This window comes from Oryzias melastigma, linkage group LG2 (assembly GCF_002922805.2).
Source record: "Oryzias melastigma strain HK-1 linkage group LG2, ASM292280v2, whole genome shotgun sequence".
NCBI lineage: Eukaryota > Metazoa > Chordata > Actinopteri > Beloniformes > Adrianichthyidae > Oryzias > Oryzias melastigma.
In genome coordinates, this window is record NC_050513.1 from 10854633 (window position 1) to 10872990 (window position 18358).

The 18358-nt window shown below is 36.4% G+C and overlaps 2 protein-coding genes, 1 long non-coding RNA gene and 3 other non-coding genes across 7 annotated transcripts in view; 3 read left to right on the forward strand and 3 right to left on the reverse strand.

The window, feature by feature from the left end:
- nop58 (NOP58 ribonucleoprotein homolog (yeast)) overlaps nucleotides 1-5005 on the reverse strand; it is a gene marked incomplete in the record, with an annotated part of 6405 nt that extends 1400 nt beyond the window's left edge. The window contains 13 exon segments of the mRNA XM_024294603.2: nucleotides 1-65; nucleotides 157-218; nucleotides 721-855; nucleotides 935-1098; nucleotides 1283-1409; nucleotides 2285-2430; nucleotides 2570-2704; nucleotides 3543-3607; nucleotides 3803-3939; nucleotides 4020-4144; nucleotides 4257-4309; nucleotides 4395-4471; nucleotides 4817-5005. Of these exon segments, the coding sequence (XP_024150371.1) occupies nucleotides 1-65; nucleotides 157-218; nucleotides 721-855; nucleotides 935-1098; nucleotides 1283-1409; nucleotides 2285-2430; nucleotides 2570-2704; nucleotides 3543-3607; nucleotides 3803-3939; nucleotides 4020-4144; nucleotides 4257-4309; nucleotides 4395-4471; nucleotides 4817-4861 (1336 nt within the window).
- LOC112160202 lies at nucleotides 1485-1568 on the reverse strand. The gene has a single exon (XR_002921629.1). It is a non-coding gene; the product is annotated as a small nucleolar RNA SNORD11B (small nucleolar RNA).
- Nucleotides 5006-5532: 527 nt separating the features above from the next.
- nufip1 (nuclear FMR1 interacting protein 1) lies at nucleotides 5533-12359 on the forward strand. 2 transcript variants are annotated; one of them, XM_024294222.1, is made up of 10 exons: nucleotides 5533-5851; nucleotides 5933-6006; nucleotides 7412-7516; nucleotides 7596-7658; nucleotides 7737-7813; nucleotides 7896-7988; nucleotides 10436-10593; nucleotides 10697-10825; nucleotides 11512-11762; nucleotides 11843-12359. In XM_024294222.1, the coding sequence occupies exons 1-10, from the start codon at nucleotides 5620-5622 to the stop codon at nucleotides 12221-12223; spliced, it is 1563 nt and encodes a 520-aa protein (XP_024149990.1). In that variant the 5' UTR covers nucleotides 5533-5619; the 3' UTR covers nucleotides 12224-12359. The 2 variants fall into 2 exon arrangements, with proteins under 2 accessions (XP_024149990.1, XP_024149991.1); XM_024294223.1 differs by having other exon boundaries at nucleotides 7415-7516.
- Nucleotides 12360-16115: 3756 nt separating this feature from the next.
- Nucleotides 16116-17006, forward strand: LOC112160098. Its single transcript, XR_002921604.2, has 2 exons — nucleotides 16116-16751; nucleotides 16941-17006. It is a non-coding gene; the product is annotated as an uncharacterized LOC112160098 (long non-coding RNA).
- Nucleotides 17007-17448: 442 nt separating this feature from the next.
- trnad-guc lies at nucleotides 17449-17520 on the reverse strand. The gene has a single exon. It is a non-coding gene; the product is annotated as a tRNA-Asp (tRNA).
- Nucleotides 17521-18275: 755 nt separating this feature from the next.
- On the forward strand, nucleotides 18276-18348 carry trnam-cau. Its single transcript has one exon. It is a non-coding gene; the product is annotated as a tRNA-Met (tRNA).
- Nucleotides 18349-18358: the final 10 nt, after the last annotated feature.

Below are 18358 nucleotides of genomic sequence, written 5' to 3' on the forward strand. Positions count from 1 at the left end.
ATTTCCTCTTCTTGGAGGTGGAGGGGATGGTGGAGTCTCCAGATGGATCGTACATTTTCACCTCGCTGAAGATCAAAAATATATATATTTATTTATCTGTGGCACAGATATGCAGAAATAGAGGATCTTTGCAGAGAGGATTCCTCTTCTTCTAACCTCTTGTGTTGGTATTTGTCAGCTCTTGCCACAGCTTTGCCTGATCCGCTGACTCTGCGGATCTGAAATGAAAACATGAAGATTTGGTGAATGGTGAAAATGGCGAATGACAAAACTCCGTCACAATTTAGACTGGGGTATTGTGAAAATGTAATACATGAATCCCTGGCTCAAGCTGAACAAACAATATCACACAGGATATGAACACACTAAAAAATGAGGGTGTAGCTAACAAAAACCTCCGTTGCTAAGGAAATTTTAAAAATTACTTTTGCCGATTCTTCTAAAAACTACATAGATCTGTTCGTCACCCCCTGGGGATCAAAACATAAAATGGTTGCTATGGAGATAAAACTAACAGTAAGCAGCCATTTTGAAAAAAAGTGTTTTTTAGTGAATTTGTGACAAAGGTGGCTGGAGCAAAGAGAGAGAGCGGGGGATGGGGGTGGCAGCTGTTCAACCAGTGAGGGCGGGGGTGGCACTTACAATATTAATTAAAACATTTTTGTAGGGAAAAAAAGATTGCTTAAAAATTGGGTGAATTAAAAAATAAAAAAAACTTACGCCTCTGTCCTCCAGCTGCCGCAGTCGGGCCTCCAGCTTGGCTCGGTTCTCGGCTCCCATTTCCGCATTCGTGTCTTCTCCCAGAGCGTCGTAGCGAATAGCCAGCGATGCCTTTGCAGCGAGCATTCTGGAGATCTGCAGACGTTTTCAGAATTGGTTATTTTTAAACTTTCGATCATTATTTAACGCCCCCCATCGGTTGTCCTGAACAAACCTTGCCCTTGTTCTTGGCAGTGGTCTGCCCCACCAAGGAGGCGTGGTAAATGAGACCATATTTGGGCGTGTCTTTGCGGGTCTTCAGAGCTCTGAACAGAGCTTTCTCTGCACCCAGGATCTGCACCGTGGAGGCCGGATGCTTGGCCAGATTCAGAAGTGAACCTAAACGTAAAAAAACAGTAAAAGTTTGAGCAGCAAACACGATTTGAACTTCATTTAAGGAGGAAAATCGTCCAAAAGATGAGCTCAGAAGAGGTAGTGACTTAAAACCGTCATCAGATTCAGGAAAAATGACGTTTCGTCCGCATCATCATCGCTCGCTTTGCGTGCTTCGCGTGAAACCTACCGGCGTGCGAGATGAGTCGGGCGCCGACCAGCTCGCCCACCATCACCGTCAAGTTGGGGGCGATGGCCATCATCCGGTTCTTCAGGTAGTCGTAGAGCTGCGCGCGGTAATCCGAGATCTCGATCACCTGAGGAGGAGGAAGCAGATTTGTTTGAAGATTGTGCCATGACGTAGACGCTCCGGCGCGGCGTCGAGGGTCACGTGACAGATCAGATGAGGTAGTGACTGAAAACCCACACTGGGAAATTCAGGAGGAAGACAAGTGTCGTCATCATCAGCACTGCCACAGAGTAAATCAGACCAAACGACAAATCAAATCTATAATAAATGTTTCAACCGAATAGTTCACTTAGTTATGTTCAAATTTAATAAATATAATTATTTGGTTTATATCGTGATATATATCGTTATCGTCTGATATAAAAAAATAAAACCCAATATTGTGAAATATATATATATATATATATATATATTATCCAGCTTTAACTTTAGGCTACAAATATCATATTTAAACAAAAATTGGTTTTGATCTGAACAAAATTTTGATTTTTCATTTAACTATTTGCTGTTGAAGTTAACAATATTGAATTTACAATGACATTTCTCTTTACAAGTTTTATTCATATTTACTATCTTTTCATAACCAAATTGAATCTAAAAACACAGCATGTAGAAATATTCTTCCATTTCCTGATTCTCGCGTAGTGCTGGGCGATATATATCGTGCGGGCGATAGTGCGTTACAAAACAATACTATATTAAAAACATCACAACTTTTGTCGCAACTTTTCACAAAAGCTGCCGCAAAATCAGGCATTTTTTTCAGAGAATAGCTAAAAATATACTTTAGTGTCGTATATCTTGATATATATCGTATCGTGATATAAAATATTTTATATCGTGATATACATTTTTTTCAGCACTATTCTCGTGTCCACCTACTTTTAAACGAAAGTTGGACAACACAGCGCCCAGCTCTTTCAGTAAAGGAGAAGAACCCACCTGGTCGCAAAGATGTCGAATGTTGGCGATGTCTTGCTCGGACACTTCCGTTCCCATGGAGATCTCCGCAGCCAGCTTGACCTCTGCCTCCACCTCCTCAGGCAGAATCTCGGACAGATCTGTAGTCGCCACGTTTGTGCGGTCGCCTGCAGAGGGTTAGAACCAGTAGTCAGCTTCCAACAACCAAGTAAGTTTTCTGTTTCAACAAAGGGTTCTGTGATACTGAGGGAAAAAAGTACAAATTCCCCCTTTATTGTAGCTAAAAGATAAAAGTTGGATTCTTACCAATTTTAAGGACGGTTTTGCAATAAGCCAAGTTGTCTACGACGACTTTCCCGAGCTCGGGGAAGTGCCAGCCGTACCACTCCCTGCAGCGCATGATGTAGTTATTCAGCTCCTTGTCCAGGTCGTCCAGTAGAGCTGCAGGAAAACAGTCACACTGATTACAGGACCAACATGCTTTTGGAAAATGAAGTTAACAATAAGCATTTGTCCACTTTTTCTATACACTTCATGGCGATTAAAGACCCACTCCAATTAAAATTGTGTATTTAAAATGTTCTTGCTGCATTTTTCTGACGATAAGGACGTAAATTAGGAGAAGTCTGACTATTATTTTATTCGAATTGTTGTGAATCAGAAGCAAACGATAAAATGCTGATAGAAAAAGATTGTAGAAAGTACAAGCCGCAAGCTTCCTATGTTAAGTTTGTGAGAGGCTGTAAACAGAGAGCTCTCAGCAATGTCTGTACTGGTTGTTCCATCCACAACTAAAAAATAAATTTCCCATGAATGCAGAAACCGTCATAGAAAACATATATATTTTTTTTATTGTAGCTAAAATCTGCAGAGTCTCAAGCTCCCCGAAAAAAGAGGGGAATGGGGGGCGGGCTTGCTCCGCTCTGAAATGGCTAATCAATCGGGTCCCCGCATGTCCAAATATAACATCACTTCCTCTTTGTGGCCAACATTATGAAAACTGAGCGATTTGATTTATATTTGCTTCATTAAATCGCCTGTAAATTGTGTGTTTGTTGCTCCACGGATTGGGAACTTTCTTATTCCTTTCTAAACAATTAAAAAATATATTTAAAGATCAGCTTCTTTACAACTGTCACTTAAGCAGCAGATAACTGTGATCAAACATTTGTTTTCTTCACACAACTCAGGTGAATTTCTGCAGACACCATGTCATAGAAAACAACATTTTGCCTAAAACTGTTTTTGGATTTTCTAGTTGTTAAGCATCAACACTTACAAATGGCCTGCACAATCATGGTATCCACCTTGTCAGGGCTGAACTTGAGCTTGTAACGGGATAAACTGGAAGGCAGAGAAAAGAAAAGGATAAAATCTGGTTACTTAAGATATGAAAAATGTTTTCTATACCAAAGAGGAATGTTTATAATGAGCCTCAGTGGTAGTGACGAATGCTGATGGAAATCCACAGGTGTTTCAGACAGCAGAGTGTAATCACAGGCGACAGAAGCAGTAAAACCGTCCTGAACGACCACTAACCTGTGAGCCAAACCCAGAGACATGGCGCTCATCTCTTTAGGAGGAAGTCCAGAGATGAGGCTCTCCATCTGACTCCTGATGCATCTCATCAGCTCAGCCACAGCAGAGCTGTGGACGCAGCTCAGCTCCATCTTATCCTGAAACCAAAATATTATCATCATCAGATAAAGAAGACGCACTATATTTAACCTTATTTAAAATAAATTTGACCACTTACTTTAATAACTCCACCAAGTTTGGCATCGCTGACAGCAAGTTCCTCATGAGCCTCCTTGGCAACAACTTTCTTTAAAACCTTCTTCAAGCTCTTCCCGATTTTCCCCTCCACCAGGGCAGTTGCAGCTTAAGGGTCAAATTCAAACAAAATATTATAAGTTTTATTTGCTGCTTGCATTGTAATGAATGAGTCTGACGCTGAAATGACTTCAATGTGCAAAAGCTGTCACATCAGTACCTGCTAGAGCCTCGGTTGTGTCGTTGAACTTCTCAAAATGCTTCAATTTAACTCTACAAAAACAAAAAGCCCCATTTAATTTATAATAGTTGGAGATCAGATAAGTCAAAATGGATAATTATGTAAACATATACTTACACTTTATTAGCTTTTTCAGGAGTTTCAAACTCCTTATAAAGACTGTCGACTTGCTGCAGTTTGGATTCATCGAGAACCTACAAAAATAAAAGCATTTAGCTGTAAATAGATGAACTATAACAACTTTTTGATCAACGAAAACGACAGTTGCTTTGAGTGCTCACGTGGTTACAGGCCTGCAGAATGCTAACTAGCTTAAAATCAAACAAAAAACGCACAAAAACTCACTTTAGCTATTTTTTCCCCCAAGTGACAAAGCATAAACTGATTCCACGTTTGAATATAGCTCGAACTATTTAAAACAGAAACAGACTAGAGTCTCGTTTTAGTATGCTAACTTAAGCTAACTCCATTAGCCAACAAGGACAAATACCGTTAAGTTTTACATTTAGACGAAAATAAGGGCAGAGGGAATCAATTACCTTAAAAATAGCGTATCCCGCAGCGGTTTCAAATAAAACTAACATCTTAAAAAAAATTACGGTCTGTTTTTTTAGATTATTTTTTCTTATTTGGCGTGCTCGCCGCTACGAGCGGACACGTTTTTCACTAAGCACGCGCTGCAGTCCGTCTGAAAACCCCACGCGGCACAGACAGGAAACTGTAGGGTTGCCAGCTCCAGAAAAAACCCCGCAAATCCAAACATAGTTTGTGTCATTTCACCAGTATTTCCAATTTATCCCAATTTATATTATATTAATAGACAAAAGTGTATAGGTTCATATTCTAAATATATTTTTAGGTGTTATAATTAATCTTAAATGCCCTTAAATAGCTTGAGCTTTTTCTTTTACGAAGCAAAACGAAAATAAAACGTTTATTTGTTTATTATAAAAACTAAAGCTTAACGAACGTGTTTGATATTACTTTACTTCCAACATAAAAAATAAAAATATAAAATATATATATAGTATCTTAAAATGTTTCTATACTTAATCAAAGTTCGTTCACTCCAAACCTGGCAACGAGACAGTTTACCACTCGCATAAATACGAACCATATTTTTTAAAAGAAATAAAACATTTATGTTCATAAAAAAAATGGAATAAAATGTGATAGAATTTAGGAAACGCATAGAATGTGCTTCATTAAAATACATTTTGCTGATAAATTTAAGTGTTTCCGGTTTTAGCGGAAGTGACGGTTAAAGCAGGAAAAACACGCACATGTGGGAGCTGCGTGGAAGCCTGGGCTTCAACAAACTTGTTTCTGAAAACCACACGACATGAGTGAAGCGGAACGTTACCCCCCTCCGGACTTTAGCTGCCCGCCAGCGAGCTCCAGCCAGCCTCTCCTTCAGCCACCCCGCTTCAGTGGCTTCCATCCGGGCATGTGGAGCTGGACCGAGTCGCCGTGCGAGCCCAGTCGGGTCGGTCCGGGATGGCATCACCAAGAACCAGCGCCTAGTTTTGGTTTTCAACCGGGCTGGGGAAATTCTGGACACGCACATCCATATCGTGAGTTAAACTCACAAGAGTTCATGTTTGAGTTCTGAGTATTTTGAGCATGACACCAAACCAAATCTGGGTTTGTTTTAGGTCCAAATTTCGGCAACGAATGGTATCAAAGAGGAAGAAGTAATAATGGACCTCCCTACCAACCTTGGAAAAAGGTAAAAATAAAAAAAGCTAACCAGATAAATGTGGATCTTGATGTATATCTATGAAAATGGGGTTTAATGTGAGTTAAATAGTCAGATGTGCTTTTATTTTAACAGTTAATTGTACACCCACGCGTGAGAACATTAATGAATATTTCTGTAATTGTGCCAGCTTTATTTGCAAAGCTAGTATTCGACTGTAGTCCTTGGCCGTGGTGTAACAACAAAGATCAAAAACACATAAAATCAACTATAAAAAAGGACAATTATTACAAAATAAAGACGAGTTTGAAAGTCAAATAGAGTAGAATCTACACATTTTAATATAAATAAAACAATTAATATAGCAACTGAGTGTCAAAGTAGGTTTAAAAAAATGCTTGAACATATCTAAACAAATGCATTGTTGATGGATTCCTGGATTAACAGTGAAAAACAGCAGAACTTTGCTTATTCAGGCATTTATGAAAATTATATTTACTATCTAAATGTGATGGTTGGTGCTGTGATAGTGTGTAAAGGAGTTTTGGATGCCAAACTGAGCTAAAGAGACCAAAAGATGTGTAGAAGTGGGGTTAGGGCATGTTGTGATCAACATCAGAGAAAAACTTTAATAAAAACACAAATTATTAATCAGCTGCAGATCGTAAACCATAGCAAGTTGATTTTAGCGTCTCGATGTTAAAAATTTGTTGAAGGAAACATAGCTTAATAAGGTCTCCATTGGTTCAATATGTTACAAAGAAATAATTTTTTTTGGTAAATTTATGGTAATATGTATTAGGGTTTGGTTGATAAAATCGATTAATCAATCTGACGCAATCTAAGCTTAATAGATCAATAATTGATCCATAAAAGTAGAGATCAATTTAACGGATTATGCTAAAGTATGCTAGCTTGATGCTAACGTATAATGGAATTTCCCATTAGACGGCTAATGCTAACTTTTTATACTCAAAGCCATGAATTTTCCAAACTCCTTTAAGGAAGTATTTTTAAAGTAACCATTTGTGGTCTAAAGTACAGTTTTTTTTGCTCATACTTTCTTCTTCTGGAATAAGGTATAATCCTATAGCGTGATTACCACCTAGTGGCCAAACTGAATCACCCATGCTAGCTTACGGCCCCTTAGAACTCAACCTAACGTTAGCGGTGTAACAGAAATGGCAAGCAATATTTGAGCTATCCAGCCTTAAAGTTTTGAGCCGGATATTATTGCAGATGAGGAAAACAAAGATGGATGGATCTAGTCGTCTAAATCAAAAAGGTCCCACTAAAAGTAGAGCAATAATATAGAAAATAAGCTGGATGGCTAAATTTAGTTTGAAAATATAGTCAGAACTAATAATATTATTAATAAAAATGATTTAACTCGTGATTTTACTCATATAGACACATCTTTTTTTGAACTCTAAAGCAGAAGAACAAGAAGGAGCCGGAGTTTTCTCATTTCTGTGACACCTGTGACCGGGGCTTCAAAAACCAGCAGAAATACGACGAACACATTTCTCAGCACGTCAAGGTATTTTGTTTCTTCTTCTTCTTTTTTTTTTCTTTTCTACATTTTTTTTCTTAAAGTTCTCCCTGTTTTTTGTTGTCAGTGTTCGGTGCCTGATTGCAGCTTCATGGCTCATGAAAAATTAGTTGCCATCCATTGGAGACATGTAAGTAAAGCTGCTTAACTAGTACTTGGAACTTGCTAACATCTATTTGAAGGTATGTATGCTATGTTCTGAACATAGAATCATGCGCCAGGAGCCCGAAGAATCAAGCTGGACACTGAAGAAGAGATCTCTAAGTGGAGGGAGGAAAGGCGCAAGTCAGTTTTTGCTCGATTTTGACAATTTTGACAGTCTGCTACTGAAGTTGAACTCGTCTTGTCTTTTTTTTTTTTTTTCCAGAAACTATCCAACACTGGAAAATGTTGAAAAAAAGAGGAAAATTATGGAGCTGCGACAGGAAACGGGAGGTGTTCTCGAGACGGCTCAGTTTGGGTAAGTGTGTAATTAAAAACGCTCTGGATATTTTTCCTGCATGTCTTAGATTTTTCCAAACATATACTTGAATTATTTATAGAAAAATACACAAATGCTGTGCAGAAATGCAGAGTTTATTTTTTCTGACGATATTTGCTTAAAGCTAAAAAATAAATGTTAGAATTTGCCCACTTTTGTTTGCTGGATGTTGATAGAATTCGTTCCCTTTACAGAATTACCTGCTGCCACAGAAAAGAAAATACAAATGTTAATCTCCTTTAATCATATTTTCTGTGTCAGTTCTATTTCTAAACTGTAGAAAAGTTAGTGCGTGCAAATTAAATATATATTTGACACAAAGTTTTTGTTTTTAAACTTTTTTTAAAACTTTGTTAGCTATTGTTTTCATAATTTGGTGAAAATAATGATTTATTAACTTTATCTTTTTTACCAGCTCTTTCCCCCTTTATTATGAAATGTTTTTTTCTCAAAATATTGCTTGAAAATTGCATAACGCACTGCATAACTCACATTTCATTGTGACCAGTTATAAGGTAATGTCTCCAACTCATTGTAACAAAGGGAGTTCCTCAGGGATTGTATTTAGAGCTCCATTTTTTTTTCTCAAAAATATTAAAAAGGTGAAAATTTTTACAAAATCTGGGTTCACGCTTGGTCTTAAAAAGCCTTGAAAGCATTGAATTCCTGAATTTGAAAATAATACCTTGAATGTCTTGAATTTTGATATCTGGGCCCTAAAAATTGTGCTCGGTGAAACTTCTGTCTCAAATTTCTTGTTGAAAATGTCTTTTTTTTTTCAACCATAATTTTTCAGATGAATTGATGTTTAAAAAAAACAGTGGGAGTGCCAATCGTTATGTAACAATATACTGCAACAAGGAAAAGAACTGCGCCAAAGCATCACAACATATACCACAAATGACATAAAAAGTTTATCATAAAATGAAAAAAAAAATACAATGGGAAATAAACAGAGAAATTGGTCTTATTTTTTTACGTGTATTGGCTTAAAAGGCATTTAAAAGTCTTTAATTTAATTTGAAGAAACTTTTTTTTTTTTTTTTACTGAATGTTGCCAAAATTCTTTTTCCTTTGTGGATTAAAATTACAGTTAGTTAGTTTTTTTTTTCTTTATTGTTCTTAGTTAAAATAATAGTTAATTAGCTTGTCTTTTTACCCGCTCTTTTATTTTGACATGTTTTTTCTTTGCATGTCATGTAAAACGACCTAACACACTGATTTCGTTGTGATCAGTTAGAAGGTAATGTCTTCACTCACTGTAACAAAGGGAGTTCCTCAGGGATTTTATTCGGAGCTCCCTTTTTTTCTTTTTTCAAAATATTAAAAAGTGTAAAATTTGGTTCTTGCTGGGTCTTAAAAAGTTTTAAAAGCATTGAATTTTGTAATTCAGAAAATAATACCTTAAAAAGTCTTGAATTTTGATATCTCAGCCTTAAAAATTGTGCTGCTTGAAACTTTCTCAGTTTCTGATTTCATGTCAAATTTTTAATTCTTTCAATCAAACAATTATTTTTTTTTTTTACACCAAGTTTTTTTATTAGTATTTTACATTTAAAGAGGGTACAAGAGCTTACAAAGATACATTTGACAAAATGCACAAAACGGACACCCCCCCCCCACTGCAAATAGTTTGTAAAATATACATTTTCAAATCAATAAAATAAAATAAACAAACCTCTCAAATGCACATTTCCAAAAGTACAGGGTCAATCTTTAAACATCCTAACAGCAGTTACGTCTAAATTCTTCATATAACCTAAGAAGGGATTCCAAGTGGTATAAAAATCTTGTAGAAAAACACATTTTCTCCAAAACCAAAAAATGTCAACCACGATCATTCTAATCAAATGATGTAATAAACAGCAGGAGAACAAGTTGTTATGCACCAAGATGCTGAATATTCACCACCGGGTTAAAAAACGCAAGTAAGTAAGTAAGTAAGTAAATCTTGATTTATATAGCACTTTTCACAGAGGACCACTCACAAAGTGCTTCACAAAAGATAAAATACAGGACAAATCAATAAGACAGTACATATGAATGATTGCGTAAAAAGATAAAATACTAATAGCAAACAAAAGTTTAGAGGCTGGGGAAAGGTAAAATAAAATTAAAATTAATGCAAGACCATTAAAGCATCACAGCACAAACCAAAAGATGAGAAGCTACAGTTTTGATCATAAAATTGGAATAAATTAATAAATGGGATCTTAATTCTTGACATGCATGGCCTTAAAAAAGCTTAAATCTAAATTGAAGAAACTTGTTAGATCCCTGCAAATATAACTCATTAAATGTCTTTAATAATAAATGTCCATTACCACTTGAGGGTTTGGATATCAGACAAGAGTCATATTTTACATCCAGTAGTTTTAGTTCATACAGTTTAAATTTTAGAATTTTTTTGTCTGGTTTTTTTTCAGACGAATGAGAGGCAGAGGTCGTGGATGGAGGGGCAGGGGATTCAAAGGACGACATCAACCGCGTCCAGCGAACTGGAAGACTCCAGAGAACCCCAAACCCCTCAACCAGGTATCCCAGGAGGGGGATCCATTAGGAGTCTTGGCCAGTGGTGACCATGGTAGGTGGAAACTGGTTAATTTTCACACAAATTGATAAACTAATTAAAGGGAGGGTTTAAATGAAATCAAGATTTCACCGATGTGCTTGTTGTGCGATTCCAGATTCAGACAGAGAGGACAAAGACCGGAAGGCCCTGGTTGTGGCCCCTAAACAGATGAGCTCGGCTCTCGGCTCCCTGATGTCCAACTACGGCTCCATGAGTGAGAGTGAAAGTGGTGATGAACCAGAGGGTGAGCTGATGTTTCTAGTTATATTTTGGAAGACTTCCTATTTATTATACTTTAAATAGTGGAATTATCAGGTTTTAACAGGTTGAACCACCCCGCATTTTTACTAAGAATCAATTTTCTCCTAAATTTATCAAGTATTAGTTTTTCTTTTTGTATGCAGTCCTAAGTTTAAAGTCACACTCCAATCATCTTTTGATTAATTCTAAAATCATTCCATGTGGTCTTTTAATTATGATTTTTCCGTTTCTACTAACATTTTTTAAAAAAACATCTTTTTCTGGGATATAGTATCAGCATGAGTTAACTAATAATTTGCCTCTGAATTTTGAGTGGGACCGTTTGCTGGTCAAAGAAGAAAGGATGATGTGTCCCAGAAACTGCAGAAACAAAAATGTTTCTAATGTTTCAAAATATTAAAAAATGACAATTTGTACCAAATCAGGGTTCTCTCTGGGTATTTAAAAGTGACATTGATTGTCAGTCAGTGTAGCTTTCTGATTGGACTGTTTAATTACACAGAAATCTGATTAAATTGGACGAACATTGACTTGTTTTGGTGTTCCCTTTATTTTCTTAAACAGTGTGTAGAATTGTTGAACTTTCAGACAACTTTACATGGAAATAATGAACTGTGGTGAATACGCATAGTTTGGTTTTTACTTAAAAAATGTGTGTTTGTGTTGTAGTTACACCGATTCAAAGAGCTGAAGAGCTCGTCCAAGAAAACCAGACCATACTAAACGGAGCAAACTCTGAGGGCAGCAAACCGTCCAGATGTGTGGAAGCCTTGACGAAGGGCACAGAGACCAGAGACCGTGCTGAGATGGTCGTCAACCCTGACAGCAGAAAAAGTGATAGAGGACGAGGACGAGGAAGGGGAAGAGGAAGAGGACACCGTGATGCGCCTCAAATACGTCAACCTACATTGCTAGAAATGGTAAGCTTCAATCCATTTTACAACCTTTTTTTTTGATTATTTAGTAGCACTTTTATTTCTCCCTTTTTTTGTTTTTTCAGTTGCTGGCACCTGATATCCGCCACGAAAGGAACGTCCTCCTTCAGTGTGTGCGCTTCGTCGTCCGCAACAACTTCTTTGGGCTGGATCAGACCAAAGAGAGTAAAGACAAAACCCCTCCAGCTCTCCCAGCTGAAAGGGACGACCAAGTGAAAGTGAGCGATGTGCCACCCATACCTGCCGGTGATGATGGACTTTCCACAAATGGAGCTGAAGCTGACCCAGAAACTGTGAACAATTTGAAAGAAGATAAAGACGTGGACTCGATGATTTGTGAAGAACCTGCATCACAAGTCGAAGAAGCTGAAACCACCGAAAACATCACACCCTCTTATAGTGACTATGCTGTTGAGATATGGGAGTTTGATGGGTCTTCTGTATGAAATAAAATTATAAAACACAGTTTTATTATGTTCTAAATCAAAATACACAAGAATCTTCTCTTTTATTATAATTGTTGGACCTTTATTATAAAATGGTCTGCTTTTCTTTTGTAAAATAAATGTTTAGTTTTGATTATTTTTGTGTCTGACCCAACTTTACTTTTTGTAACAATCAATATAAAATATTGAAACATATTCCACCCAAAATTTCTTTCTGTTTTCACAAAAAAATGTTTCTATTGAACAACAGGTCCTACCTACTTAAATTAATTCTTATTTTAGCCAAATATTTAATTCATACATGTAAAGTAATTAATGCTGAATCCATTTACTTTTAGTTTTGGAAATTTACAATATTATATATTATAATTTAAAGTTTTTAAACACATTAAACTTATTTGGAAAAATAGGATTTGATTAATTGTTGTTTATCCGAATATGTATTGTAAACTTGTTTCTGATTTATTGCTATTTTTTGGCCCCTTAGTTCAACTTCTTATTTTTTTAAGCAAGCATTAGCTAAACTTGATATCCTTACATATTTTCAAAAGAACACAAAGAGAATAATAAGTAGTACAGTAATAAGTAGAGTAGACGTTAAATAAAAAATATATGATTGCAGAGCACATTTGAGTAAATCACAACATAGTCTAATAATGAAAATTGGGCACACTAGCTATTTAGACTATGTTTTTTAAAAGAAACTCCAAGTTTCAATGGCTTTCAAATTATTTGAATCTTTGAAATGTTCCTGTATTATTATTTTTTTTATTATTTCACAAATAAAAATAGGTAAAGAAGGTTTCATGTGTTTGAACTTTGCCTAAAAGAAAAGTAAAATTGAGTAAATGGACCTCATTGTTTTAAATTAATTCAAACTAATAATAATATACTTGTAAAAAAAAAAAGAAAAAAAAAACGTTATTTCTTTATATGTTCTGTGTTGCTCAGCTTTGTTAATAAAGTTTGCCAAAAAAAAAAATCTTTTTGTTCCACCGCTATCACGCAGTTCAAGTTCGAGCCCAGTCTCGCGCACGAGGCACCAGAGTAGAAAATATTGATGAAAATCAACGTCTTCTAAAACTAAAGGTAATGTAACATTGCACATTTTGAGTGTTTATCTTGAACCATATAAAACAATCATCATTTTTTTTTTAAAAGCGAGTAGTTTAATTAAGCTACGTGTTTACGCAAACATGATCGCGTCAAAGGGTCGTTAGCATGCTAACGCAGCTCGTTAGCATTCGAAAGAGCTGCGCGCGACTTTAGCATAACAAAAATGTAAGTTATTCAATAAAATTTTAATTGTACATTGAAGAACCAATGTTTGAGCTAGAAAATGTAAAATATTTTTGTTATTAAAAATCGTGTTTTTGTTTGTTTGCCAAAAAACAGGCTACAAGTTTTGGCAAAGCTAATCCGACTCATAGTTCCTTACCAACCAGTCAGAACACTTCGTTCACAAAATGCTGGACCGCTTGTAGTTCCTAGAATTTCCAAAAGTACAGTTGGAGGTAGAACCTTCAGCCATCAAGCCCCTGTTCTATGGAATAAGCTCCCAGCTTATGTCAGAGAGGCCAGCACAGTTTCTACCTTCAAAACTAGCCTTAAAACATTCCTCTTTGGACAGGCGTTCTGCCAGGCTAGCTAGTAATCAGAGAATATTCCCTCTCCTGTGGTCCTTGTGAGGCTAGATTAATAAATTAATATTGATGCGTTTAAATTAGAGCTGTCAGGCGATTAAAATTTCCAATCGCGATTAATCGCATTTCCATAGTTAACTTGCGATCAATCACAAATTAATATGTGGCCTTTTTTTAAGGAAAAAATTTGGAATTTAACAGTTTAACAGTTTAACAATTTAACAGTTCTACATTAATTATGAAAACATGGCAAAATTTATAGTTTTCATCAGAAATACTTTATTTTGTAACATTGTATTGAGATAAACTTTCTTAACAATAAAAGGCTGTAACATAAAATGCCTAACAAAAGCCCAAGTGCAAGTGAAGGGCATTTTAAATTCAAAACTTCAATCAACGTTCAGTAAAATAAAATAAAAAACATCAAAAATAACATTTCCATAACACTTTCATGTTCATTTTTTGTCAGGACCAAATCTTTTCCTCCTCTGCTGAACTACAGTAATAAATGAAATAGAGATTTATCATTTCCAATGAACTTTTGTTTTTTAAAACCTTAAAGACTGAGAAAAGCGGGATACTCTGTGGATAGTGTGACAGTCTGTTACTCCGCCGCGTTCTCTGGCTGCAGCTCGATGCATCGACGTGTCCAGCGGAGCTCAAGCCATGAATATGCCGGCAGACAGACCGCTATGCTGGGGCAGGATCACGCTTAAACCTCCAGAACATTTAAAACGTCCCCCGGTGCGCTTGCTGTTCGGAACGTTGGGGGTCCGTAGCTCTCGGGATGCGGCGCCGGACGCGAGCCGGTACCACCAGACGTGGTACTGGACGCGAACCGGAGCCGGGTTAGGGTGCAGGAGCTCTCCGCGTCCTGGTGCCGTGCCGGTTTTAGCTAGCAGCTTGGTGGTTGGAGACCCGCCTGTGATCTAGTGAGAGCAGTCGGTGAGTTAAAGGGGGGACGCCCGTGCGCGGTATGGAAAGGCACGTATGAGAAAATCCACGATTAATGCGTAAAAGAAATTGTCGGCGTCAAGCACACGTCAGATTAATGCGTTTTTAACGCGACAAATCTGACAGCCCTAGTTTAAATATAAATTTAGATTTTTTATCATTATTATTCAGATCAGCTTAGGGGTTCTGTTCTCTATTCTCATTTACTTCTCCTCTCTTCTATTCTTTATTATTTATTGTATTTAGTTCTCCATGCTTTTGTTGGTGCAGTTCCATTCACATGTTGTTCTTCTTTCCCACTCTCCTCTGGGGAGCGGGAGAGATTTCAGATCCTCGGTGGATCCTGCAGAAAACAACATGCATCTCTGAGTGAGAATGTTTCCTGCTGGGTCGTCTGTCCTCCTGCTCCTGGCCATGGACACTTCTGCTTCATCTTGATTATGGATTTAATCATAACTCGTCCCTCAGCTCTATCTGAATGAACTCTTTTAGATACGAAGTTGTAGAAGCTAATCTTTCTTTAATAGTTCTGGTATCGCCTGTCCATCCTGGGATAGGATCTCTCCTTCATGTGGGAATCCCTAAGGTTTCTTCTTTTTTCCTGACTCAGGTATTTTAGGAGTTTTTCCTTACCGGGAGGGAGGGTCTAAGGGCAGGGATAACCAGTTTATTTAGTCTGTTTAGTTTTTAACTATCGTTCATATTTTGAAGCCCAGTGAGGCAAATTCCTTTGTGATTTTGGGCTATATAAATAAAATTCAATTGAATTGAACTGCTCAATAAAAAAAAACTTTGTTGAGCTAATCACATAATTTGTCGAAATTAAAACGTGTGTTTTTTGTAAACATTTGAAAGAGTTTGACACAATTGCTTGGAATTGAATTAGCATAAAAGTATGTTGCAAAACTTGTGCAGGTAAGTTAATTAATTCTAATAGACAATAAACATGTACATAAGATAGAAATTGGTTAAAGGATAATTTTAAATTGTATATTTTTTTATTTATTTACAAAAGTTGGTTGTCTATATATAGTTTTTCATGTTTCATTGTGTTTATTTTTACTGACTAGCGATGGAAAAGGAATGTTGATCAACTAAATAGAGAATCTCAGCCAAAGTAAATTAACTGGTGTCATTTGTTGCACCTTTTATGATAATTCTTAAGTGGATTTCTTAAAAACCATACAATAAAAATTGTCTATATTTCCAGGAGAAATTCAGTTTAAAGTACTAAGTATGTCTGTGAAGGATTTATAATGTACAGGTAAGTTTATTAATTCTAATAGACAATAAAAATGTACGTTAGATAGAAATTGTTAAAAATATTTTAATTGTACATCTTTTATTTATTTAGAAAAGTTAGTTTCCACTTTTGGTTTTTCATGGTTCATTTTGTTTATTTTTACTGAATAGATGGATTACAATTGTTTTTTCCCCCTCGTATTTCTGCTTTACCAATTCAAATTTTAAATTGATTTATTTTTAACTTGAACAGAATTTAGATAAGAAACCTTTGACTCCATATGTCAAAAGCAGTTGTAAAACACAATCTCTGAATTCCCAAATAATATAAAAAAACATAGAAAGTTCACTGTTAAAGTTGCACAGTTATAAATATTTATTTACTAATATTTCACTTATTGATTGTGAAAAATTAATTTACAAATACTGGAGTTGTTTTTAAATGAACATTTATGCAAACTGGTGTGCTTTATTGGAGCTATTTTATATTTAAACACACCAGAAGTTTGTAATTGTTCTAATACTATGAGTAGATAAGGCCTAGAAGTTTTGTAAACTATCAATCTTTAAAGCTAATCTCTCTACCTTAAAGTATTTGCATTCATTTTTAACCCAGGGTTGGCAGCTGGTGCCACCAAGTGGCCGAAGACGGTACTGCACACTGACTACCGAGAAGATTTCAGAAACAGGTTTTTAAAGCTGTGGATGTTTCATGCTTTGTAATTACCTGCTTAAGAATAAATTAAGTTAGCTTTAGTAAGTATATTTTATCATAAACAAAGCATATGGTGATAATTTTAAGATTTAAAATGATTTTAAAAGACCATACATTGATAGAGATGTCTTCTGTTTAATAAAGTTGCTATGTTTCTTCATAGGGGATTTTCTTTCCGGAACTGGGTTGGTGAGTGACTCCGGATGGAAAGGTTCTGGACAAGTTTGGGGAAAAAAAAGAACAGACTTTTTGGGTTTGATTGTGAAGATGGTTCATGCAACAGAACTGTAAAGAAGCACTGACGCCGCCCTGCTGGAGAAGATGAAGAAGTGCAGAACAGCCAAACATTGCGTCTCTCAGATCCTGGTTTGTGTGTGCTAAGGTTGACTCGGTTTATTTAACAGAATCTCATTACCCTAACTCCTCACAAAAAAGGGTAGTTTTTTTTTTGTTTGTTTGTTTTTTTGCATTTGTGTTTTATATACATTTAGATTTTTAGACTTGGGCACATGACAGATTTCTTCCTGTTGTTAAAACGACAGAAATTTGTGTTCTGAACACGTGTTTAATGTAAAAAATGCATGTTGTGTTTCTTTATAGCAAAAAAAATGTCTTCTGTAGACAGAAAAAAAGCAATAGTTGATCATTAAATAAAGGAAAAAAGACTTGAACTCCCCGTCGGGGAATCGAACCCCGGTCTCCCGCGTGACAGGCGGGGATACTTACCACTATACTAACGAGGAGCTGCTGTGAGTATGGCAGTTTTTGTAGAGGTTTTATATTATCCGACATCTGACGTGTGTATGAGAGATTACTATGTGGATCATTTCTTCATAGGGATCAGGCATTGCTTCACTCACAACTATTGACTGCATAAAAGAACTAAACTGGGTGACCCCTCCCCCGATGGGTTCTAAATAGGAAGTATCCTTTGGCTCCAAGAAGCCAAAATCCCATAGATTTCCATTGAAAAATAAGCAGCTATTACTTAGTCATTATAGTTTTCAGAATAACCATAGTTGCTCTGCTACATTTTTCTTTTTTTTTTTTACATGTTTTAGCACATTTGTGTGTGACATAGTCAGGACTGTTCAGCCTGAGAAACTTAGGAAGTTGAGGGTTTACCAGAACTTCCACTTCCTAGTCGACCTCAATAGTCTTCCTGTTTTCTAACTTGAAGGTACTGTGGGTCCACATCCTTTGACAGAGGCTTTTGTGTCTCGTAGGTTGAAGAAGAGATAGTGCATAAGGTATGGAAGAACTGTGACGGGAAACCACCTCAGTGTGTGTTCGGATTTCCATCAGAGGAATGTAAAGATTAGCTTAGCACTTCCAACCTAAATAAAACAAAAAGATGATTATACCTGGAACCGAACCTGCTTAAGTTGAAACTCAATAAACATTAAGTTTGTAATGTGAAAGAATGAGTTAAACTGTAGTTCCACTTCGGAAGACCGGTTGCACTAAGAGTCCAGCTGAAAGTTCCTGTTTCCTCAGAGCCTCGTTGGCGCAGTAGGCAGCGCGTCAGTCTCATAATCTGAAGGTCGTGAGTTCGAGCCTCACACGGGGCATCACTTTTTC